General features: G+C 41.4%; 1 protein-coding gene across 2 annotated transcripts in view; it reads left to right on the forward strand.

The window, feature by feature from the left end:
* KATNB1 (katanin regulatory subunit B1) overlaps window positions 1–24,001 on the forward strand; it is a 944,775-nt gene that overhangs the window by 698,488 nt on the left and 222,286 nt on the right. For both annotated transcript variants that reach the window (XM_069654285.1, XM_069654294.1), the window contains one exon: window positions 9,281–9,430. In XM_069654285.1, coding sequence (XP_069510386.1) covers window positions 9,281–9,430 — 150 coding nt within the window. The remainder of the gene's footprint in view (window positions 1–9,280; window positions 9,431–24,001) is intronic.

Consider the following 24,001-nt stretch of genomic DNA (forward strand, 5'->3'; position numbering starts at 1 on the left):
TCTGGTCTACACCAGCCCAGCGCATGACCTCTCTCACCCATCTAGCAATAGTGGATGTTGCTACTGCCTGAAAAGGCTTCCTATGCGCTATTAACAATTGATGCACTCCAGGAGGTCTAACTTTCTCAGTCACTCTCTCATACTCCTTGATACAACGTGCTACACACAATTTAGGTTTGTCTGGAAAGTAAGGATATGAAATCACTGAAGATGCAGTCTTAGTTCTCTGTACAATTTGAAAAGCAATCCCGTCCGGATAGAAAATCTTCCTATCAACTTCCAATGCTTTCATATCCGACACGCTCCTGCACGACACTAAACACAAAAGCATAACAAGCTTGCCAGAAAGACGCTGAATTGACAAAAACTCGTTATCCGTCCATTTTTTAAAAAGGCGAAAAACTACCTCCACATCCCACAGCACAGAATATCTGGGAACTGGAGGTTTACTCATCTTGATCCCTTTCAATAATCTAACTACTGCTGGATGCTCTCCTATCGGACGACCTTCAAAATGTTCGTGACCTGCTGAGATCACTGATCTATATACCCCCAGGGTACGAAAAGCTCGCCCTTTATGAAATGCTTCTGCTAAAAAGTTTAATATATGCACTACAGGAGCTGAAACAAGATGAACACACTGTCGCTCGCACCATCGCTCCCACTTCGCCCAGGCTGAATCATAGCTCCTGAGCGTGGCAGGGGCCCATGACTCATTGATACAGTCCGCAGCTTCCTTCGAAAGCCCCGGCAACTCCCATCGTCTCCTGAAATTCTGCAAGCCAGCAGTTGCAATGTTCCCATCTGAACTAAAGGGTAAACCTGAACCCCTGTGCTGCATAGCAGATCCGCTTTCCTCGGAATCAACCTCGGAAAATCAGAGGAAAGTTCCATCAGAACTGGAAATCACGCTTGTGATCTCCAGCATGGCACCACTAGAACCATTTCTGCCCGTTCCCGATGGACCTTCCTCAGCACTCTCATCAACATTATGAATGGGGGAAAGGCATAGCAAAGAATTCCTGCCCAGCTGAATAGAAACGCATCCGTCCCCATCGCTTCGGGATCCAGCCTCCAGCTGTAAAACTTGTGAACTTGATTGTTCAACCTGGAGGCAAAGAGATCTATTTCCATGGGACCCCAAATCTCCTGCAGTCGAGCAAAAACCCTCCTGCTCAACATCCAATCGCTGGAATCTACCAGATATCTGGAATTCCAGTCTGCAATCACATTCTGTTTTCCCAGAAGATACTCGGCTGTTATCACTAATTTCTTTTGCAGGCAATAATGCCAAAAATCCTTCGCCATTTCTGCTAGTAACTTCGATCTTGTTCCCCCTAACTTGTTGATATACCTCACTGCTCAGATGTTGTCCATTGTCAGCAGAATGCAACAATTCACTCTGTCCTTGGCGAGAGCCTTCACTGCAAATGATCCGGCTAACAATTCTAAGCAAATTATGTGAAGACTCAACTCTTCCTCCGACCACCTCCCTCCCGTCTGCAATTGTCCGCACCTTGCGCCCCAGCCTAGCCTGCTTGCGTCCGACTCTATAACTAACTCTGGCACGTCTCTGAAAATGGCTCTGCTGTTCCATGCCTCTATGTTCTCTAACCACTACCGCAGCTCTGCTCTTCTTTCGTCGTCTAGCAGCACCAATTGGTGATACTTCACTCCACCTTGCAAATGCCTGATCTTCAGTCTCTGGAGCGCCCTGTAATGAAGAGGCCTGGGAAATATAGCTTGAATGGACGCTGCCAAAAGCCCCACTATCCAAGCTAGATTCCGAAGCGAAATATGCGCTCTCCCCAAAACGGTCTTCAATTCCTTCTTTATGCCTTTCAGTTTCTGTTAAGCAAGCTCCAGCGTGGCCTTCCTGGTATCTATCACAAATCCCAGGAATTCCATGCGTCTCTTTGGAACTGATTCTGATTTCTCTCGATTTATCAGAAAGCCGAGGGAACTCAGAAGAGAGGATATCCATTTGACCTGTTCCGCTAAAATCACCTTGCTCTGACCTAGTACTAAGTTATCGTCCAAGTAGGGGGCGTGGCTAACTGCCATGTAGAGCGGACGTGTCTCCTGTGAGCTCAGCGCCGATGTGCCATCATTAGCTGTACATATATATTTCAACTTGCCCTGAAAACCTGCAATTTGCACCATTCGCCGCAGAATCCCTTCTGCTATCGTTTGATCCGTCATTCAGGCAGCTGAAGACAACTAATGCCGTCACACGGCGAGCAAACAGTGCCGGAGCAGAAAGCGAAAATGGCAGCTCCCGCGTCCTGACTTCTTGGAGGACCAGAGCACGCCAACACCGCAGAAGATGTTGCCCGCCAGAGTGAGTAGCGGAACCGGAGCAGCCTGCCGTGCCGGGATTGAGGGAGGAGAGCTGAGCGGCTGTGCTCGCGGGAAGAGCGGGCCGGCCCCTGAGCCCCCACCGAGCAGCGTCCTGCCCGCGGAGTGCGGAGGAGCCCCGCGGAGCCCTGTGGAGCTCTGACAAGACCAGCGGCCGGCCGGTGCCACGAAGGTAAGCGGGAGCGGGGAGCAGCCAGCCCGGACTTGGATTTTGGGAGTGGAGCGAGAGGGGACCCGCGGCCGTACGCTGCTCTGCCCCCTGCTCCGCTCCCCTGCAGTGGGGACTTTGGGCTGGCTTCCCCGAGGCGCCGGGACTTCGGCTCCCTTTCCCCCGCCATCACGAATCCTCATCGGGGAGAGGCACATGAGGGGATACCCAGCCGCGGTCTGCAACGCCACACTTAAGCGGACCAGAGGGCCTTCCTCACGGGCAGTCCCAGTGCTCCCCCCATCGCCCGGATCCACCTTGCGCCCTGCGGCCGACAGCGGGGGCGGTCCCGCCCAGCGCACTGTGCGCCCACAGGCACTGGTGTGCCCATTGTCGCCCGTAACTGACCTGCCGCCCAGCATTGATACCACAAGTGCCTGCACCTACAGGACAGGGTGTGGGTACTGCATACCTCCCTGACCCCGCCGCCCAGGACGCCACAGATGTACGGGGCCTCACCTTTTTTGCCCAAAATCACCACCTAAAGGCCCCCACGGCTCACTCGCCGCGGAGGGGGGTACCTAATAACTGTGACACAGCGATCGCTTGATCTATTACCAATGATACCAGTTCTGTTATTTTATGTTATGAAACCAATAAAATATACTTTAAAAAAAAAGTTATCGTCCAAGTATATTATTATCCTGATGCCCCTGTTCCTGATCTCTTCTGCCACTGGCTTCATTATCTTCGTAACAGCCCACGGAGCTGAGGCTAGGCCGAACGGCAGACACGTGAAGCGCCAACTTTGACCCTTCCATCTGACCCTGAGAAAGTCCCTGTACTCCTGAGCTATTGGAATGGTCAGGTAGGTATCCTTCAGATCTAATCTTGCTAACCAATCTCCTTTGCGTAACATATCTCTGAGGAGGTGAATGCCATCCATCTTGAAATGTCTGTAAACCAGCCAGCCATTCAACTTTTTCAGGTTTATCACAGGCCTCGCCTTTCCTTTCCTGTGTACTAGGAACATATTGCTGTAAAAACGTCGACCCCCGTCGGAACACCTTTCTATTGCTCCTTTGCTCACGAGCGCTAGCAACTCCTTCTGCAGAAGCCACTCCTCGTCCTTTGACATGTGCAAACTCACTGGCATGCGGGCTTGTTGTAGAGTATCTACAAACTCTAACCTCAGGCCTACCACTGCGTGTAAAACCCAAGCATCTTTTGATAAATCGTGCCATTTGCTTACATGCAAAGCCGTCCCCCCCCACCTTGGGGTACTCCTCCCTTTACGCACTTACCGCTGGTTGAACTTTGCTGCTGAAAGTTTCCCCGGCCTCTCCTTCCTCAGAAACCTCTCCCTCGGTTGGGAAAAAAGACATCTTGTTGTCGGTTCAAAAAAGACATCTTGTTGTCGGTTCTCCCAGTACTGGGTCCTGGTTCCCTGAGGCCGTCTTGTGAAAGCGCGAGCGGCCGCTCGGCCTCCAAGGCGACCGGTCCCAGCGAAAACACGTCCGGGAAATATTTTGCGTATATTTGATTGGGCTTTCTCAAGTGCTGTGTAAGCCCCGAATAATCGGGACATTTCTTTAGCGAAAAGTTCGCCGAAAAGCATGCCTTTAGCTGCTCCACCAGCTTCGTAAGTAGCAAGGTCCCCTAATTTGTTGTCAATCTTTATCAAGAGGCTGTGACGCCTTTCCACTGAAATTGCGCAGCTGGCATTACCCAAAAAGATGGCCCTCTGTGCTCAATTAACCAGAATTTGAGGGTCTACCGGCTCTACGGTATCCTTGGACCTTTCCGCCAGGTCCATAATCTTTGCGAGAGGTCCCGCCACGTCCAACAACTTATCCTGGCAGGATCTCCAGGCTCGTTCAACACCCTTCCTGACATCCTTCGCCTTAGTGACGAAGGTGACCATCTTGGCGTCCAACTCTGGGGTTTCCAAGATTTTGTTAGGAATCTCAGGTCTGGGACACTCAGCCCTCATTCTGAAGCGCACCTCCATCTCTAAGGGTTTTCGAATGCGCTGCGCTATATACCGGGCTACTCTAGGGGACGGTGACCACTCAGTGGATCTTGGGTGTCTGATACCGTCCGGATCAAACATATCCTCCATATCATCTTCGTGAGGACTCTCAGGCCTTTGTCTTCTCCCCCTCCATAATCACTTCCTCTTCCTCCGCATTCAAGGAACTATCGATCTCTTCGGCGTCCCCTATATTTAACACCCCTGGGGAAGGGGGTATGAGGATTGGCACCGCCTTCTCCCTTAGAAAAGCCTCTTTCAACTTGTCAAAGGGTCCGGCCACCTCTCGGGGCTTACTTTGATCTCCTGTCATTTGACCGGGGGGGGGGGGTAGAAGAGTGGGGGCTCTTGCAGGTCTTATCCACCCCCTTTAGCGCTGACAGCTTTTTCTTCTGGAGTCCCTGCGAGGTTCCCTCACCGGGACTGAGCTCATTCTTCCTTCTATCCGAGGCTTTTGATGTTATAAGAGATTCAAGCACCGCTAAGTACTATTGAATGGGCTTAACCCACTGGGATACAGCTACTGCTAAAGAGTCACCTAGGACCCTCTTAAAGCTGAGTGAGAGATCCTGGTCTCCCTCCCACTCCTCTTCAATGAGTTCAGGAGTGGTACTCTCCACCAATCTAGCCATAGCTAGTCAATGTCCCGGTCAGCCTCTGTAATATAAAAAGAATTAAATTCCTTTCTTTATTTATTTATTTTTTAATGCTTTTATAATGTGCCAAAATGCAGCCACAGCAGGCCTGAAGGAAGGGCTCTGCGCTATAATCCCCTTACACCATATGTTTGTGAGGGCCAGAGAGCTGTAAAAGACCGCGATCCGTCATTATTCCGAAAAAACTCAACTGCTGCATGCGCGGAAATGACTTTGTCACGTGATCGGGAGAAAATCACGGGTGCCTTACTCTAAAGCGTGAACGCGATCCGCCCGCACTCTGCGATGGAACCTGCCTGTCCCAGGAGAGCACCGGCCGCCTGGAAGCGAGCAAGTTGACTCGCGGCCCCGGTGCATTCCTGCCAAACGGTGCGCTGCTCCTACGCCGCACGCGCTGACCTCAACACGATTAAGGAATTTATCTGCTATACAATCCTCACAGCGAATTCAGTAAGATAAAGCCTAACACTGATCATACAAAAAAAAATGTTTATACCAAAAAACACCAACAGTGACCCTTAAAACACACAAAACAGCTCCCCCTGCAGAGCTATCAGAAGAAGGTACTTATCTCCTGAGAAGCAGAAAAGAAAGAGGAAGAGGTTCGTACAGGATGTGATGCAAGGACTGATACTGGGACTGGATTGGTTTGTTTTTAAAGGTCAAACTACAGGATCCTGGGGACTTCTTGGGAGTTGTAGTTCAGGATGTCTGTAGATTTGTGGACTGTTTTAGATCTGTTTTTTTCAATCTGTATTTTTGTTTATAGGTCTTGTCATAGAATCAAGAGATACAGGTGTCGGTTGCAGAACCCGAAACTCCTGGAAGTTTGCATCAAAGCAGGAGGACCCCCCAATGTAAGTCAGTGGGAAAGGCGTTTGAGACTCTACTCCAAAGAATCTTGACCACAGGCCAGAGGGACACCTGAGGATGAGTATCTTGAATAATCGCCCACTCCAGGACCCAGAGTTGAGAATTCACAGTAGATGTTTAATCAAGCAATGCTCTGATGCAGCGAAAGAGTTCAGTTAAGTACAGGCTTCTTTCCTAGGTGCTGTTTAAACAATCCGGTACCCAGGTGCTTGAGCCATGAGCCAACAAAGGCCACCACGGTCAATAATACCTTAAGTGGTAAATAGATTTGCAATGGCATGGGACTTCAGGAGACATTAGTCAGTAATCCATCAAAATAAAGGGGAAAAAAGTTGATGGACCCTAAAAAGTGGACAAAGGAACTCTAAAAATAGGAAATTTCTAAACGGTAGTTTGCCAATTATGGGCAGCTAGCTTGGGTATAGCCATGACCTCACAATGTTTAGCCTGTGGCTTGGGGCCATCTGCTACCCCATACACAGCGCCATGAAGGGTTCCTTGCAAACAAAGTGGCTACTTCCTGGCCTCTGTCAAGAGACTATGAAGTAAAAAATAAAAAGCACTCAGGAGAACACCCAAAAAGGTAAAAATGAAATTACCACTTCCACCAGCCTGTCTGGACTTTTTTGTATGCAGATATCACCCATACACCTAGGGGAATGGTAAAACAAGCTTTCCCCCCCACTCCTCTCCTCAACGGAGGTACTAGTGCAACAATAGAATTAAATGGGGGACCGAGTTGAGACAAACCAGGGAGGACCAAGTGTGTTAATCCATAGTGATTTAAAAAAATACTCCATCCCAAAACTTGGTTCAGTGTCTTAAAAACGGTCAGTAAATATATTAGCCATTTAAGTGAATGGGAAAGCTAAAAACATTTTTCTTACACCTGTTCTCTATAACCAAACATTTAAACTATTCTGAATTACCTAAATGTTGTGTTTACCTTTAATAATCATTGTATACTTTAGATTGCTGTCTATTGTCCGTTGATGGTCAATTTACTGGTTTGTGTGTTTTTAAACTGTACTTCACTTTCACCTCTTCCTGAGAGTGAAGCCTGAACTTCTAAGTCACATTACCATTGTGAAATCATGCCTAATGTTACAGATTGCTCTTGGAAAATCTCCCTAACACTTCTGTATAGCAAACAAAGTGGTCCATCTGTTGATCATTGATCAATACCATTTGTGAGAAACCAGAAGGTGTCTCACCCACTAGTCCCCGAGGATCTGTCATCCAGATGGCCAGGACACAGTTATAGCTTTTGGATCCAGTTCCTGGGGGTGGACCCGTGCAGGAACATCACCTGGGTGAGGGGTCTTTGGGAAGTGGGACACCAGATGGTGAGACGCGGTATCCCCTTCCTTATAACACCTTTACCCCATCCTACCAAGGATATTTAGGAACTCAACCCCCCTGCTGCCCCCCCCCGCCCTCTTTACGACACAAGCACTTTCTCACGGACAACCCGCTATGAGAGAAAACGGACAAACACCAGAGCCATATACCTGAGCCATATCCCTAACTTGTCCCAATACAATGGTCAGGCAATTACTGACCATCCCACACACCTGACTTCCATTAAGCTTCCCGACACGGACAGAAGGTGGAGCACGAGAGCAGACTCGGAGCGAGGCAAAGCTCATGAGGAAACGGCAGTTTCAAGATTCCTCTTGGCCTTTTCGACAAGGAACCGTTGCTTTTATGAGCCCCCCCAGATTGGAAAGCATAAGATCAGGAAAACAGGCTGAAGAATCCTGCATTGTATGTCGGAGATACCTGGGGCCCTCCCGTGTCAAGAATCAAGGCGGGGAGAATTACCAGCCGCTTTGGTACTGTCTTGGCTGCAGGAACAAAGCAGCGTCAGTGAAATCAACACAGCTGGTGAGTTGGGGAGACCAATACAAGACCGGTCGGTGTTGAAGCCGAGGTTACAAGCAGCAACATTTTATGGTGAGCGTTGGAACGAACATTGTTTGAAATACGTGTGATAAGACACAAGTAAAGTTGAACTTCTGATGAGTGATTGAACTTTGAAATGAAGATATGATACCTTTGAAAGAGTGGTCCGGGACCACGTGTGTGCTCAATCGAAGGTCTCTAAGGTATCCAGCTGAAAAGTGAAGTTGTAGAGAATTGTGAATCGAACTGGTCTTGCGATGGGTCAAGCAAGACCCTGTGCACAATCGAAAGTCTTCGATGTTGATATAGTAAAGAACATTTTTGGCAACGTTGATAAAGTTGCTCTGAGCCCTGCATATCAGTGTAAAGCATTGTGTAAAAGTGGGGTTGAGCCCAATGAAGGGGGATCCGGGATGAAGCAAAAATTACCAGAGAAGGTTTTGTGTTGAAGTGGGTTCGAGCCTGGCGGACGTGGGCCCGGCGTGTACAGAAAATCACTGGAGAATTTGTACGCGTGAAACCCTAAGGAGAAAGGAACTTTATTTGTCGTATTGCACCAGGCCCTCTGAAAAAAGAGATTTTGAATTGCAAAGAGACTTGGGCACAGAAGGCCATGTTGTTGAAGTTTTTAACTGCAGCCTCGTGCTAGAGAAGCCAGACACTGTGCTAAGCTCGAGTGTGCTGCCTTGTCCTGTGCGTAAAACGTGGGGAAGGAAAGCCAACGGCTTGAATATCCAGACAGATAATTTCTTAACACATTTATTTTGCATACCGTTTCCCACACTGCTTGTATTTGGAAGTAAGGATTGGCAATAGGTTTATTAGTATAGGCCCTTTTATTTTGACAAGACACCACTAGGACTGCATTATTATTCAGTGGTCGTAACTTGTTCCCATCTTTAGATTTAGGTGGGCGTTTTTCCAACCCAATTTGAAGTTCAATAAACTCCCTTGAACTGTGATCACTTGTGTCTGTCTTACTGTTTGATACCATGCCTTCCTTACACATTGGTCTCAGTTGCTTCTCAGAGGAAGTCAGCGGACTTGTGTAAAGACAGAAATCATTTCACCAGTTTATATTCATAGTCACATCTTTGCGTTTGCAAATGGGTAGCTAATGGCATTTTTGGGGTTTCGAAACGGCAATCAGTGCACACACAAGATAATTCTCTGCTTAATTGCACCTTGGTTCGGTGTCATTCTTCCTTGTGACAACTCTTTATCTTTCCACCACCTTTATAGCCTCACTTTTTGCCCGAAAATGCTCAACATAATGTTTCATGACTGTGCTTTTTTCAATATTACCAGGCCTTGAAGAACCACAATCAATCTGAGGTGGTAGATGAAGACGCCATGTTGCAGATTCGGAAAGGACATGATACCATGTGCATGGTACTCACCAGCAGACACAAAAACCTTGATACAGTGCGGGCTGTGTGGAGCACAGGAGATATAAAGGTAAGAAAATATACAGTTCACCCAGAGTTTCTACTTACATATTTCCTTATAGCTCTTCCCTGGGCACATACGTTCTCCTCTGTATGAGAGGTTAGAGCCTCCACTGCCAGAGCTCTGACATAATCCATTGCCCCCAACTCTATTACACCCAGGCCATAACCTTTTTTAATGGATTGTGTCCTCTTACATATTCCTCATCTTTGATATTCAATATCCATCTTGAATGGATTGGTATTTTTTTTGTCAGAGATGGCTGTGCATCGTTGCAGTTGACTTGATGTCCCTCGATGGCCTCCATCTCAAGAATTATGTCAGCCAAGGTACATATAGCACACGCATCACCCGTTGGCTTCAGTTCTGTTTTTCCAAGTAAGCTTACGCTTCGAGAACTACGGCGCGCTTCAATAATTTCCTTTGCGAAAAAGATACGAAAATGTCTTCATCTTTCACACTGTCTACCCCGAAGACCAGGTTTAAGAAGTGTCAGGGCTGCGGTTCCAATATTTTGATAACCGATCCACATCAAGTATGCTTGTGGTGTCTCGGGGTGGAGCACAAAACCTCAGCCTGCTCGAAATGTCAATCGATGACCACCAAAAGCTCTGAAGGAACATAAGGGGAAATTGGCGTTGGGGGAAAAAACCCCAAAAAAATCCCCATTGACTACCCCATCGAAGAAACCTTCTTCTGACGATGCGAGAGGTGACCCGCCTTGAAGAAAGAAGGCAAAAAGGTCCAAGTCGAGGAGTGGCTCCCACCACTCCTCGTCATCGTCGAGGAAGTTGAAGAAGAGGCACCATACGTCGCCTACTTTGACGTCCTCATCTGACTCCTTTCCTATGTCCTGTCCCACTAAGGCCTTCACTCCTGTCGAATGGGAAGCATTCAGGTTAGAAATGCTGAAAATGTTTGAAAAACAAAAACCCTCGACAAGCCATGCTCCTACCGCGCCTTCTACAGCCGGTAAGGAAAGGGCTCCAGCCAAATCCTGCGCACCCTCGAGCCCAGGTCAAAGGCCAGATCCACATCAAGAGCCGTTGTGGCCTCGACGCGATGAGGAATCATCGAAGGATCCTTTCGAGCCGCAAGTAAAAAAAAAATAAGTTGAGGTCCTCCACGCCCTCGATGCCAGCTGCGCTATTGATATTATATAAACAAAGAGGAGCTCCAAATACCTCGGGAACACAATGGAGCATAGAGCTAAAATACAACAAAGGGCGTTCCTGTGTGGCTAAAGTTAGAAAATAGCTTAGGAAGCTATCAGTGAATATTCAACTGGTAGCTGAGACAGAATAAATCATTCAGTTCAACATAAACACTATACCGCCAGTCATACTAAACTTCAGTTGTGCCTATTGTTGATAGCACATATGACAAAAAACACAAATATATAGAAAAAAATTTTATTTATGGAAGTGAACATGAATATAGCCACTTGTTGACTTCATTAATGAATAAATTTACACAAATAAGTAAACATATGAAGACAAATGTTCAAATATATACAAAATACATTCAGTTTTTATGGGAAAGGAAAAAAGGACAGATGGAAGGAGGGTAGCTAGGGGGGGAAGAAACAACAGAAGCTTTGAGTTAAACAGAAAAACACTTGTTCTGATAGAAGTCTTTATCTATGCATAGTTAATTGAACTTAGTTGGGCAAAAAACAGACTGTAACTAACTGGCCCTAACTAAATCGGGGTTGTTATTTATGACCTTGAGATTTAATTATAACATAGGTGACAATTAAATGGTAACCTTATTCATGCAAAGAGTCAGAAAAACGTACTCAAAAATTATGCAACAGGCTAAGATAATATGCATTTAGCCCTATTCAGACGAAGAAACAAAAAACTAGAAAAATTTACAACAGACTGAAAATGATGTACAAAGTTTCTTTTGATGAAACTGAAAACTAGGAGATCGTACAACAGGCTGAAATGATGTACTACGCCTTCCGCTATCCAATGATGTGGTAAGCATGAGTGGCTGCGTCATCTGGTCAGAGGTACATGTGTACCTATGCTTAGGGCGTGGCGAAGTTGGCGTTTCGGTGGTGTGTTGACAAATAAAGACCACCTTCTTCAGGAGATTCGATCCTAAATTCAGCCCCTACAAATAGAATCAAATGTCTTTGGGTTGGCAGGCGGCCCCCAGCCAACTGCCTCCTATTTCCCATAGCCAAGGCAAGGTAGAGGAATAACCACCTAGTGGAGCAAAGCCTATAAACACCGTGCAAAAATAAAAAAGAAGAATGGCAGAGGAAAAAATAAATAAATACAATATAAAATGAATATAAATATGAATATAAACACCCATACTTAGTGTTTAAAACAGTCAATGGTTAAAGAAATATAGAGAGTGGGGAAGAAAGAGAAACAGAACACCAGGAAGATAACCCCCATCACCACTTGCAGGGATACTAAGTCTGTACCTAAAGTAATACTGTAGATGCCTCCTAAACGGGCATTCTGGAGTCATTAAACAAATCACCAAGAACGGTTGACTCAAGTTTGTGGATACTGCCTCTAAGGTATGGAAACACATCTGTAACAAAATGTGTGTCATGAGAAGATTGCAGACATTAACAATTCATCAATTTAGAATGTGAAATAATAAATATTCACTTGAACGGCAGTGGAGTCATGTGGGAAGGAGCGCCGTGGAAGTCCGGCACTGATTGAACAGAGAGCAAAATAGCTCTGAAATGTCAGGATTCCATGGCATATTTCCACATTGTTAAAAAGACATTACACTAGAAAATTCTCATTTAAGAAATTTCATCATTACATATATGTGTAAGAGTGATGTTTGAGTGTGTGTTCTGAATTTCACATCTTATTATTTACCTGAATTTCCTTAATGTTAAAATATGCAGGAAGTGCCTAATTTCCCAAGTCAAAATGGTGGCTCTGTTTCTTAATAGTGATTGGTGGAAGAGTGCTGTGAGGTAACTTAGAACTTTCATCAAGATTCCAAACTGCCTTTCATTCCAGTTCCTAAAGAGAAAGGTTGTTGATACTATAGCTCCCTAGATATTTAGTTTTAAGAAGTTTTAGAATCCCTTTTTGAGTAAATCCTAGATGAAAACTATACAGAAAGAAATCTTCAAGAAGAAGTCATCATTATATACAAGAATATTTACAGATGAAGCAAGCTAAGTCTTTCAATCTGAAAAGTTCATCTTTTTGACTGAACTCAACTATGAGTTATTAACAAAGAAACTGTAATATCTGCATTTTGGTTTATTATTTGAAAATAACTATTATTTGCACTGCGCAAGTTTGGAGAACGAAATTTAACATTACATTTATTTTTTCTCGCGACTTCGTGTTCGTGTATTATTGTATTGCGTAGGTTTTATTTAAATTTTTTTTTTAGAGTTCGAATTTCAGTAGTGTTTATTTCGATTCTGTTTTCTTAGGAGTTGTGCGTGTATTCTGCATCATTTTCGCAGTATTTTCTTGTTACACACGCGACTCGTTTATATTTGAGTAAACGGTAATGTTTAGTTAGAGTAAGGGACCCACGTGCGTCCCTATAGTATTGATTTACTTCCTGGTTTGGCGTCTAGTCGTTTCTAGTGTCGTACTGGACGTTGTTTTTAAAACTCTATAATACTCAGTGTTCTAGTTTTCTATTGCTGAGTTAATATTGCGGAGCGTTTTTTTTGTGTTACCAGTATGTATTAGGGTGCGGTTCTATTTTTTTGCTTCGTGTCTTCATTTTTCTCTACTCCGTTCCGTTTGCGCGTAACGTCGCGTCCTGCAGACAAGTTATATTTTTTTTTGTTCTCAGTGCTTAATAGTTATCCTTTATCCAAAGAACTTGAGAAGTCTACAGAGTTGAATAAAATTACACACGGATACATTATTCCTCAAGAATTACTATAAATAAGAAAGCTGGAAGTTTCTACAAAGAAGAACTTTAATTATTTCATGAATTTTAAGAACTATAATTTAACTATTTCGTCAAAGCAATTTCAATTCAGATTTTCAGCAACACTTAAGTCAAGAAAAACTACCAAAGTTTTATGAACATTGAAATATTATATAATATTTGAATACTTAATGAAAAGTGTATCATAAAATTGATGCCTATCAGCAATCTAGCATAGGCAGCAGGTTAAAGAGAAAATAAGGTTTAAAATGAAATATATATATATAGATATAGATATAGATATATAGTTATAGATATAGATATATATAGATATATATATATGACTATATTCAGAGTAGAGTATTATTAACCCGTATATTCTTGTGTTTAGATTTTTACAGACACAGCATAGTGATGAAAACTAAATCAATTCAGCACTAAGAAAAACCATCTACGGAGTCAGAGCAGCTGAAAACCAAGAATCAGGGAGCCAGTGTCCAGTGTCTTGAGAGCCAGTGAAGATCTGCAGTTGTTATTTTATCCTCTATTCCCCTTTCCCGTTGGGTTTGCCAGTTTGGTAATTTTAATTATTAAGGATTGTTGAGCTGGCATATCAAGGGGGTCTGGTGGGCCAGCATCACTCCTGCAAGAAGATAAAGACAGAGTCTGACAGAATGAAAGGCCCACGTATTTGAATCTTGCCCGAGTGATGATGGATCCAGAGTCAGAGTTAAGCTTGGGGGCCATAGGAAAGATGTTAATGGAAATTAAAGAGGAGTTAAAGTTAGCGAAAAGCGAGACAATTTAGGAATTAGAATGGAAGAGTTGAACAGTTATGCGGATAGGTCAGAGTCTCCTGGAACCTCTAAGACTAAAGATATAATTGATAAAGAACCACCAGTTTTGTATCCAGAGTTAGGTGTTAAATGGCCAACATATGAAGTAGAAGAGAAGAAAGACATTCATTTGGCACCAGGAATATCTTTAGTATCCACTCCATTAGCGCCACCCGAAAGATTTAGTGGAGACCACAGGAATTTAAAGAAATGTTTAATGCAATGTGAATTGCATTATTTATGTAGACCGGAAGCATTTCCTACAGGAACAGCAAAGGTTGCATTTTTAATTTCCTATTTTACAGGAGAGGCATCAGCATGGTCTGTTCCTTTTGTAGAAAGAGGTGCAAGAGAACTTAGAGACTGGAATCTGTTTAAAGATGAATTCCGTAAGATGTTTGATAAAAGAACTTCATCTTTAAGTGTAGATGGAGGATTATTAGAGTTATGTCAAGGTAGCAGAGAATTGGTAGCCTATATTACACACTTTAGATCATTGGTACAAGAGAGTGAATGGCCAGATGAGAAGAGAGCGTCTATCTTTTATAGAGGTTTAAGAGAAGAATTAAAAGATGCCTTAGCAACTATAGTAGAGAGACCCACCGTTTGTGAGGATTTAATTTCTCTAGTAATTCAGTTAGATCTACGATTATTGGAGCGTAGGTCAGAAAAAAGGAGACATTTTTTCGAAAACAAAACTTGGAATAGGAATGAACGACCCAAAGTAGAACAAAATACTGGAAAAGAAGTTAAAGCACAATTGAGTGAAAACCAAATTCGGGGTCCTTTAACTAAAGAAGAAAAGGAAAGAAGACGCAAGGAAAAATTATGTCTGTATTGTGGAGATGGAACACATTTTGTAGGAAGATGCCCACGTGCTCCTTACAGACTTCCTCCTTTTCCTGGAAAAGGACAAGTTGTAGCAAATACCATTCAAACTGCTATACCACATATCACTCTTAACGTATCCTTATATTGGGATGGTAAATTAAGATGTGGAGGTCCATGTGTGATTGATTGTGGAGCAACTGGAAATTTTATGGACTTGACTTTAGCAGAACAATTGGGAGTTCCTGTAGTAATTAAGGGAATTCCTGAACAAGTGAGGGCAGTGGATGGTACACAATAGACATCTGGGATAATTACAAAAATGACAGGTGTTAAGAATGAAGATTGGTGAAAAACATGGTGAGGAAATTGTGTTTGAGTTAATTGATGCACCACAATTACAAATAATCATTGGAATGCCATGGTTAACTTTACATAATCCATATATTGATTGGGGAAGAAGAACAGTAGAGTTCAAGTCAGAAGTTTGTAAAGAACAATGTTCTATGTCATTTCAAGAGTGGGATCAGGAAGGAATTTCTGAAGTTCAAGGAATTTGTCTAGCTGCTGGAGTTGTTAATGAACATGTGATAGGGGCTTTGTCTGGTTGTTTACCAGATTGTTATCAAGAGTTTAAGGATGCGTTTGATACTCAAGTGCCTAAGGAATTACCCCCACATCGTTCATTTGATTGTAGAATTGACCTTGAAGATGGAGCACCTATACCTTGTGGGAGGGTTTATGCATTGACAGAAAAAGAAAATGAACATTTAAAGGAATATATTGATGAAAATTTAGCCAATGGTTTTATTAGACATTCACAGTCCCCAGCAGCTTCACCATTATTTTTCGTGCCCAAAAAAGACAAGACCTTGAGAACTTGTATTGATTATAGGGCATTGAATAAGATCACAATTAAGAATAGATATCCATTACCTTTAATCTCGGTTATGTTAGACAGAATTCAAGGAGCCAACATTTTCTCTAAACTAGATCTAAGAGGAGCATATCATTTAGTAAGAGTGAGAGAGGGTGACGAATGGAAAACAGCATTTAGGACTAGATACTGATTGTTTGAGTACCAGGTCATGCCATTCGGTCTTTGTAATGCCCCTGCTGCATTTCAATTTTTCATCAATCAAGTTCTTTGAGAATATTTGGATGTGTTTGTTGTAGTATATATAGACGACATTTTAATATTCTCTAAAGAATTAAATGAACATATTGAACATGTTAAAAAGGTATTGACTAAGTTAAGAGAAAATCAATTGTTTGCAAAACTTGAAAAAAGTCAATTTCACACTGATAGAGTTGAATTTTTAGGTTTTGTTTTGTCTCCAGAAGGATTAGAAATGGATTCAGCTAAGGTGAAAGCAGTACGAGATTGGCCACAGCCAAATTCTGTTAAAGACTTACAAAAGTTTTATTGGTTTTGCAAATTTTTATCGCAGGTTTATACAAAATTTCTCACAGATTATTTCTCCTTTAACAAGATTGTTAAAGAAAGAAGTTGAATTTGAATGGAGTGAAGAAGCTGAGAAAGCATTTGAATTTTTGAAAGATAAATTTGTTACGGGACCCATTCTATTACATCCTGATGTTGAACAACCTTTTTTCTTGGAAGCTGATGCTTCAGGTTGTGCTATGGGTGCTGTGTTGTCACAACGTCATCGTGTTACGGGACAGCTTCATCCTGTAGCTTTCTTTTCTAAAAGATTTTCACCAGCTGAAAGAAACTATACAATTTCTGATCGTGAATTATTAGCAATCAAGGCAGCTTTTGTTGAATGGAGACACTATCTGTTGGGAGCTCGACACCGAGTCACTGTGTTGACAGACCATAGAAACTTAACTTTTCTTCGGTCTGCAAGAACATTAACACCAAGGCAATTACGCTGGTCGTTAATTTTTGCAGAATATGATTTTGTGATTTTGTTTAAACCTGGGCGTCAGAATGGAAAAGCAGATGCCTTGTCTAGATGTATCCATGGGAGTTTGAAGAATGATCCTTGTATATCTATGCCTTTGCTTGCTGAAAAGAATTTTGTCATTGCTGGGGTTGAAAAGGTTCAAGATTTTCGTGATTCAATTTTACAATCTTTTACTGACAAGGAACTATTGGATTGGGCGGCAGAAGATTCTGAACGTCACATTATAGAAGGTTTACCATATGTTGGTAAGCAGTTGTATTTGCCTTTTGAAGAGTTGAGAATTGAAGCATTAAAGAATTGTCACGATTCTCCTTTGGCTGGTCATCCAGGAATTAAGAAAACTTTTGATCTTCTTCAAAGGGAATTTTGGTGGAAGGAAATGAGGGAAGATTCTGAGAATTATGTGAGAACTTGTGAGGTTTGTGTTCGTTCTAAGTCTGATCATCAGAAAGCTGCAGGATATTTAGTTCCACTTCCAGTTCCACCTCGTCCTTGGCATACGGTAGCAATGGATTATATTGTGGATTTGCCACCTGACAAAGGTTGTTCTACAATTCTTATAGTTGTGGATGTGTTTTCTAAGGCTGGTCATTTTATCCCCATCAAGGGTGCGGCTACAGCGACATCTTTAGCTCAGGCCTTTCTGCAAAATGTGGTTAAATTGCATGTTGTACCTAATCATGTAATTTCCGATAGAGGATCTCAATTTATCTCTAGATTTTGGAAAGCTTTTTGTAAAGAGTTGAAAATTGAGATTAAATTAACAACAAGTTATCATCCTGAAAGTAACGGCCAAACCGAGAGGGTGAATCAAGAGCTAGAGAAGTATATATGATGTTATCTTGGTGTAGGTCAGGGGTGGTTGGAATTACTTTGGTTGGCAGAATTTTGCTATAATAACGCTACTAAAGATTCAACTTCTATGTCCCCATTCTTTCTAAATCAAGGATTTCACCCACGATTTTTGGGAGGAGTAGTTTTGGATGAAATTGAAGTTCCAGATGTTGAAAGTAGATTGATTGCTATGGAACAAAATTTGGAACGTGCTGTTCAGGCTTTGAATAAGAGTAAACTAAATTACAAAAAAATTGCTGACAGAAAGCGTAGAAAAGAACCAAATTATCAGATCGGAGACAAAGTATGGTTATCCACAAAGAATGTACCTTTGAAAGGGAGAAGTAAATTTAGTCCACGATATATTGGACCATTTGAGATAGAAAAGGTTTATTCTCCAGTATCTGTGAAATTGAAGTTACCAGAAGGATTAAAAATTCATCCAACCTTTCATGTAAATTTATTGAAAACATTTAGGAATGATACCAGAATGCATGATGTTCCTGGTCCTGTGTTTTCTGAGAATGAGGATGAATTTGAAGTGCAAGCTATTTTAGATTCCAGAATTGTTCATGGTCAACTTCAATATTTGATTGATTGGAAGGGATATGGTCCTGAAGAGCGTTTGTGGGAGAAAGTGGAAAATGTACATGCACCTAGATTGATAAAAAGATTTCATCGTTTACATCCTGAAAAAGTTGGCCCTGGGTCAGGGCATTACGGAGGGGGTACTGTCAGGATTCCATGGCATATTTCCACATTGTTAAAAAGACATTACACTAGAACATTCTCATTTAAGAAATTTCATCATTACATATATGTGTAAGAGTGATGTTTGAGTGTGTGTTCTGAATTTCACATCTTATTATTTACCTGAATTTCCTTAATGTTAAAATATGCAGGAAGTGCCTAATTTCCCAAGTCAAAATGGTGGCTCTGTTTCTTAATAGTGATTGGTGGAAGAGTGCTGTGAGGTAACTTAGAACTTTCATCAAGATTCCAAACTGCCTTTCATTCCAGTTCCCAAAGAGAAAGGTTGTTGATACTATAGCTCCCTAGATATTTAGTTTTAAGAAGTTTTAGAATCCCTTTTTGAGTAAATCCTAGATGAAAACTCTACAGAAAGAAATCTTCAAGAAGAAGTCATCATTATATACAAGAATATTTACAGATGAAGCAAGCTAAGTCTTTCAATCTGAAAAGTTCATCTTTTTGACTGAACTCAACTATGAGTTATTAACAAAGAAACTGTAATATCTGCATTTTGGTTTATTATTTGTGAAGAACTATTATTTGCACTGCACAAGTTTGGAGAACGAAATTTAACATTGCGTTTATTTTTTCTCGCGACTTTGTGTTCGCGTATTATTGTATTGCGTAGGTTTTATTTTAATTTTTTTTTTAGAGTTCGAATTTCAGTAGTGTTTATTTCGATTCTGTTTTCTTAGGAGTTGCGCGTGTATTCTGCATCATTTTTGCAGTATTTTCTTGTTACATGCGCGACTCGTTTATATTTGAGTAAACGGTAATGCTTAGAGTAAGGGACCCGCATGCGTCTGTTGCGTGCGTCCCGATAGTATTGATTTAATTCCTGGTTTGGCGTCTATTCGTTTCTAGTGACGTAGTGGACGTTGTTTTTAAAACTCTATAATACTCAGTGTTCTAGTATTCTATTGCTGAGTTAATATTGCGGAGCGTTTTTTTTCGTGTTACCTGTATGTATTAGGGCGCGGTTCTATTTTTTGCTTCGTGTCTTCTTTTTTCTCTACTCCGTTCTGTTTGCGCGTAACGTCGCGTCCTGCAGACAAGTTATATTTTTTTTTGTTCTCAGTGCTTAATGGTGGACAGTCATAATATCGAAAAAAAAATGTCGACAGACAAAAATGTCGACAAAAAAAATGTCGAAAAAAAATGTCGACTTTCGTTTTTTTTAATTATATATTTATTTTAGGGGTTCGGGAGTTAAAAAAAAGGGAAAAATTAAAAAAAAATTAAAAAAGGGGGGTTGGGGGGAGAACCCCCCCATTTAAAAAAAAAAATGCATTGAAAAAAAAAGTCGACATTTTTTTTTCGACATTTTTTTTTCGACATTTTGACTGTCGACATTTTTGTTGTCGACATTATGACTATAAACCGTGCTTAATAGTTATCCTTTATCCAAAGAACTTGAGAAGTCTACAGAGTTGAATAAAATTACACACGGATACATTATTCCTCAAGAATTACTATAAATAAGAAAGCTGGAAGTTTCTACAAAGAAGAACTTTAATTATTTCATGAATTTTGAGAACTATAATTGAACTATTTTGTCAAAGCAATTTCAATTCAGATTTTCAGCAACACTTAAGTCAAGAAAAACTACCAAAGTTTTATGAACATTGAAATATTATATAATATTTGAAGACTTAATGAAAAGTGTATCATAAAATTGATGCCTATCAGCAATCTAGCATAGGCAGCAGGTAAAAGAGAAAATAAGGTTTAAAATTAAATATATATATATACTATATTCAGAGTAGAGTATCATTAACCCGTATATTCTTGTGTTTAGATTTTTACAGACACAGCATAGTGATGAAAACTAAATCAATTCAGCACTAAGAAAAACCATCTACGGAGTCAGAGTAGCTGAAAACCAAGAATCAGGGAGCCAGTGTCCAGTGTCTTGAGAGCCAGTGAAGATCTGCAGTTGTTATTTTATCCTCTATTCCCCTTTCCCCTTGGGTTTGCCGGTTTGGTAATTTTAATTATTAAGGATTGTTGAGCTGGCATATCAAGGGGGTCTGGTGGGCCAGCATCACTCCTGCAAGAAGATAAAGACAGAGTCTGACATGAAACCAACGTTGCCGCCTTTGTGCACGATATTTGAAATTGCTGGGAAACCTAGCAAATAAAATATTATAAGCGAAGGGTGCTAAGCACAGTCAGCTATATGAAAGCTGACACATCAGCGCTTACCTTTGGTTAAGTCGTCGCCCCTAGGGGAAGGTCCGTACTGTTCTGAGTGCACGTCCTGAATGGTGCCTTAAAACCAAGTAAAGTGTTTAGGCTTCCGGGGGCGTGGCTATTGCTGCGTTAACATGTATAGAAAGAGGACTCTGTGTATCGAGCCGCCCGGGGGAACAATGACCAATCAGACACCATAGGTTACATGTACATAGAAAGAGGACTCAAGTCAATGGTCCCCGGGCGGCTCCATACACAACGAAACACTGTAGGTTGCATCATACTGAAATGTCCTGAGTAAAGTCGGGGAAATAAATTAAAGATTTTTTTTTATATTCAGTACAAAAAAATGAAACAAAGCAAAAGGATGAGCAAAAGAGCAAAGCTGCATGGAGCATCCTAAGGAAATCGCATTAAGCAGGGACAGATCTCTCCTTATGCTATAATGCATTGGGAACAGCCCCAGAGTAATCCCAAATTGAAGTGTATGGGGCAAAGAAGTTAATTAAGGAAGTTGGTTAGAAAGGGAAAATATTCTAGCCAATAATTAACATCAAACTGGAGATGCTTCATTCAGACCATGTTCAATCGTGTCCAGTGCAAAAATCCAACGTGCCTCCTTATTAGCCAGTGTTTGAAGTGAGTTAGATGTGTTCTTAACCACGTCAATCACCCACCAACGTAGGTCTTCAGTTGTGTGGCCATATTCCATAAAGTGGCTCACTAGGGGTGAGTTTCCATACCTTAGAAACGGTATCCACAAACTTGAGTCAACCGTTCTTGGTGATTTGTTTAATGACTCCAGAATGCCTGTTTAGGGGACATCTACAGTATTACTTTAGGTACGGACTTAGTATCCCTGCAAGTGGTGATGGGGGGGTTATCTTCCTGGTGTTCTGTTTTCCTTTCTTCCCCGCTCTCTATTTTTTAACCATTGACTGTTTTAAACACTAAGTATGGGTGTTTATATTCATATTATATTCAACTTTATATATATTTTTTTCCTCCGCCATTCTTTTTTATTTTTGCACAGGGTTTATGGGCTTTGCACCACTAGGTGGCTTTACCTCTACCTTGCCTTGGCTATGGGAAATAGGAGGCAGTTGGCTGGGGGCCGTCTGCCAACCCAAAGGGGTGGCTGTCTGGTCTTTCATACCATTTGCTGGTTCTCCCAGATCACCTTTCGTGCTAATCCTTCATATTGAATCAAAAAATACATTTGGTTGTATTTGTAGGGGTTGAGTTTAGGATCGAATCTCCTGAAGAAGGTGGTCCTTATCTGTCAACACACCACCGAAACGCCAACTTCGCCACGCCCTAGGCATAGGTACACATGTACCTCTGACCAGAGGACGCAGCCACTCACGCTTACCACATCATTGGATAGCGGAAGGCGTAGTACATCATTTCAGACTGTTGTACAATCTCCTAGTTTTCTGTTTCATCAAAAGAAACTTTGTACATCATTTTCAGTCTGTTGTACATTTTTCTAGTTTTTTGTTTCTTCGCCTGAATAGGGCTAAATGCATATTATCTTAGTCTGTTGCATAATTTTAATGTTAGTTTTTCTGTCTCTTTGCATGAATAAGGTTACCATTTAATTGTCACCTATGTTATAACTAAATCTCAAGGTCATAAATAACAACTTCGATTTAGTTAGGGCTAGTTAGTTGCAGTCTGTTTTTTGCCCAACTCAGTTCAATTAACTGTATGGATAGATAAAGACTTCTATCAGAACAAGTGTGTTTCTGTTTAACTCATTGCTTCTGTTTGTTTCTTCCCCCCTATCTACCCTCCTTCCCTCTGTCCTTTTTTCCTTTCCCATAAAAACTGAATGTATTTTGTATATAATGGAACATTTGTCTATATATGTTTACTTATTTGTGTAAATTTCCTCATTAATGAAGTCAACAAGTGGCTATATTCATGCTCATTTCCATAAATAAATATATTTTTTTCTATATATTTTTGATGTCCTATTGGGGAACCCAGTAAACATATTAAGGTAAACTGACTGTAATTTCCATGCACCAGTTTGATTTTAATTATCCACATCTCAAAAAATTAACACTGTCTTTATTTTCAGATATTTTTACTTTTATATGTAAAGCGGATGATAGAGTATGCAATTCAATGGGTTAAAAGGGTATTTACAAAGTATAAATTCTATCAAATGAATTATACAATTAGATGAGTGTAGCCGAATAATGTGTTCAAATCCTCCTAAACCGATTTACAAAAATGTGATACAAATCAATTCCCAATATTTTGAACCACTCATAACAAATTAATCTCAAAATGTAATACAGTTGAAGTTGCATTTAGTTAGATTACTCTTGGGGAGAATTCTCAGAAATGTGCCAATGCCCTTCTACCTTGGAGACCCCCAGCTCTTTTGCTGGACTTGAGGACTTTTCATTTTTATCCTGAAGAGAGAGAGAGCGACCTTTTTCCACTTTCTCCTGCATTTTTATTTGATTTGAGCGCAGTTTCTCTTTTGGTTTCGGAGTGTGCCAAACTCCATAGGCATCATAGATTTACATCGTGACACACAGCAGCCTCAGTGCAGTGTCAGAGAGAAATCCCTTGGATTTCCGCTAAGGTTTAAATACCTTCTCTTGCATAACTACTGTTTCCAAGAGTAGTAAAGTGAAATTGACTTTACTTACATTTTACTCTTTATAGACCCAGCACACACTATCTTACAATAGGGTGCCAGAGGGATTACTTGGCATCCCCTTTGTATATCTACTCATGTAACGTTGTTACCCTTTCTACAATTAATGGCTGGTGGTAGTGGTTTACTATTTTTTAATTTTTAAAAATTATTATTTGTATATGGTTATAAACCTTTACAAAACACAAAACATTCAATACCAAAATATGAGAAATACACAATAGAACAAAGAGATTAAAAAGATGCAATCAGAGATGACTCGTGCAAATCATGATAATTAAAACTCCTTGGCCCTAATGACCGAAGATTTACAAAGATACATTTTTTTCTCATTTTAGAACAATTAAAACAACAAAAATAACTCAATAAAATGCACAATTGTGTCTGGCTAGATGATCGCACCCATTATAAAAAAAAAAACTCAATAGAATGAACAGATAGCGTAGAGGAGCATAAGACACAGCCACGTGAACATACAAAACCAGAAAGAGGTGATAACCTTTATAATAAACAACTAGACAGTTGTAATAAATCACTGGATAAAGTTAGATCTTTCCAGGACCTGGACCAATGATATTGTCAATGTGCTGTCATGGCCAGAAATTGCTCTATCCCAAAACATGTTGGGCAGAAACCAGAC

This window comes from Ambystoma mexicanum, chromosome 1p (assembly GCF_040938575.1).
Source record: "Ambystoma mexicanum isolate Mex_15411 chromosome 1p, UKY_AmexF1_1, whole genome shotgun sequence".
In the NCBI taxonomy this organism is placed as follows: domain Eukaryota; kingdom Metazoa; phylum Chordata; class Amphibia; order Caudata; family Ambystomatidae; genus Ambystoma; species Ambystoma mexicanum.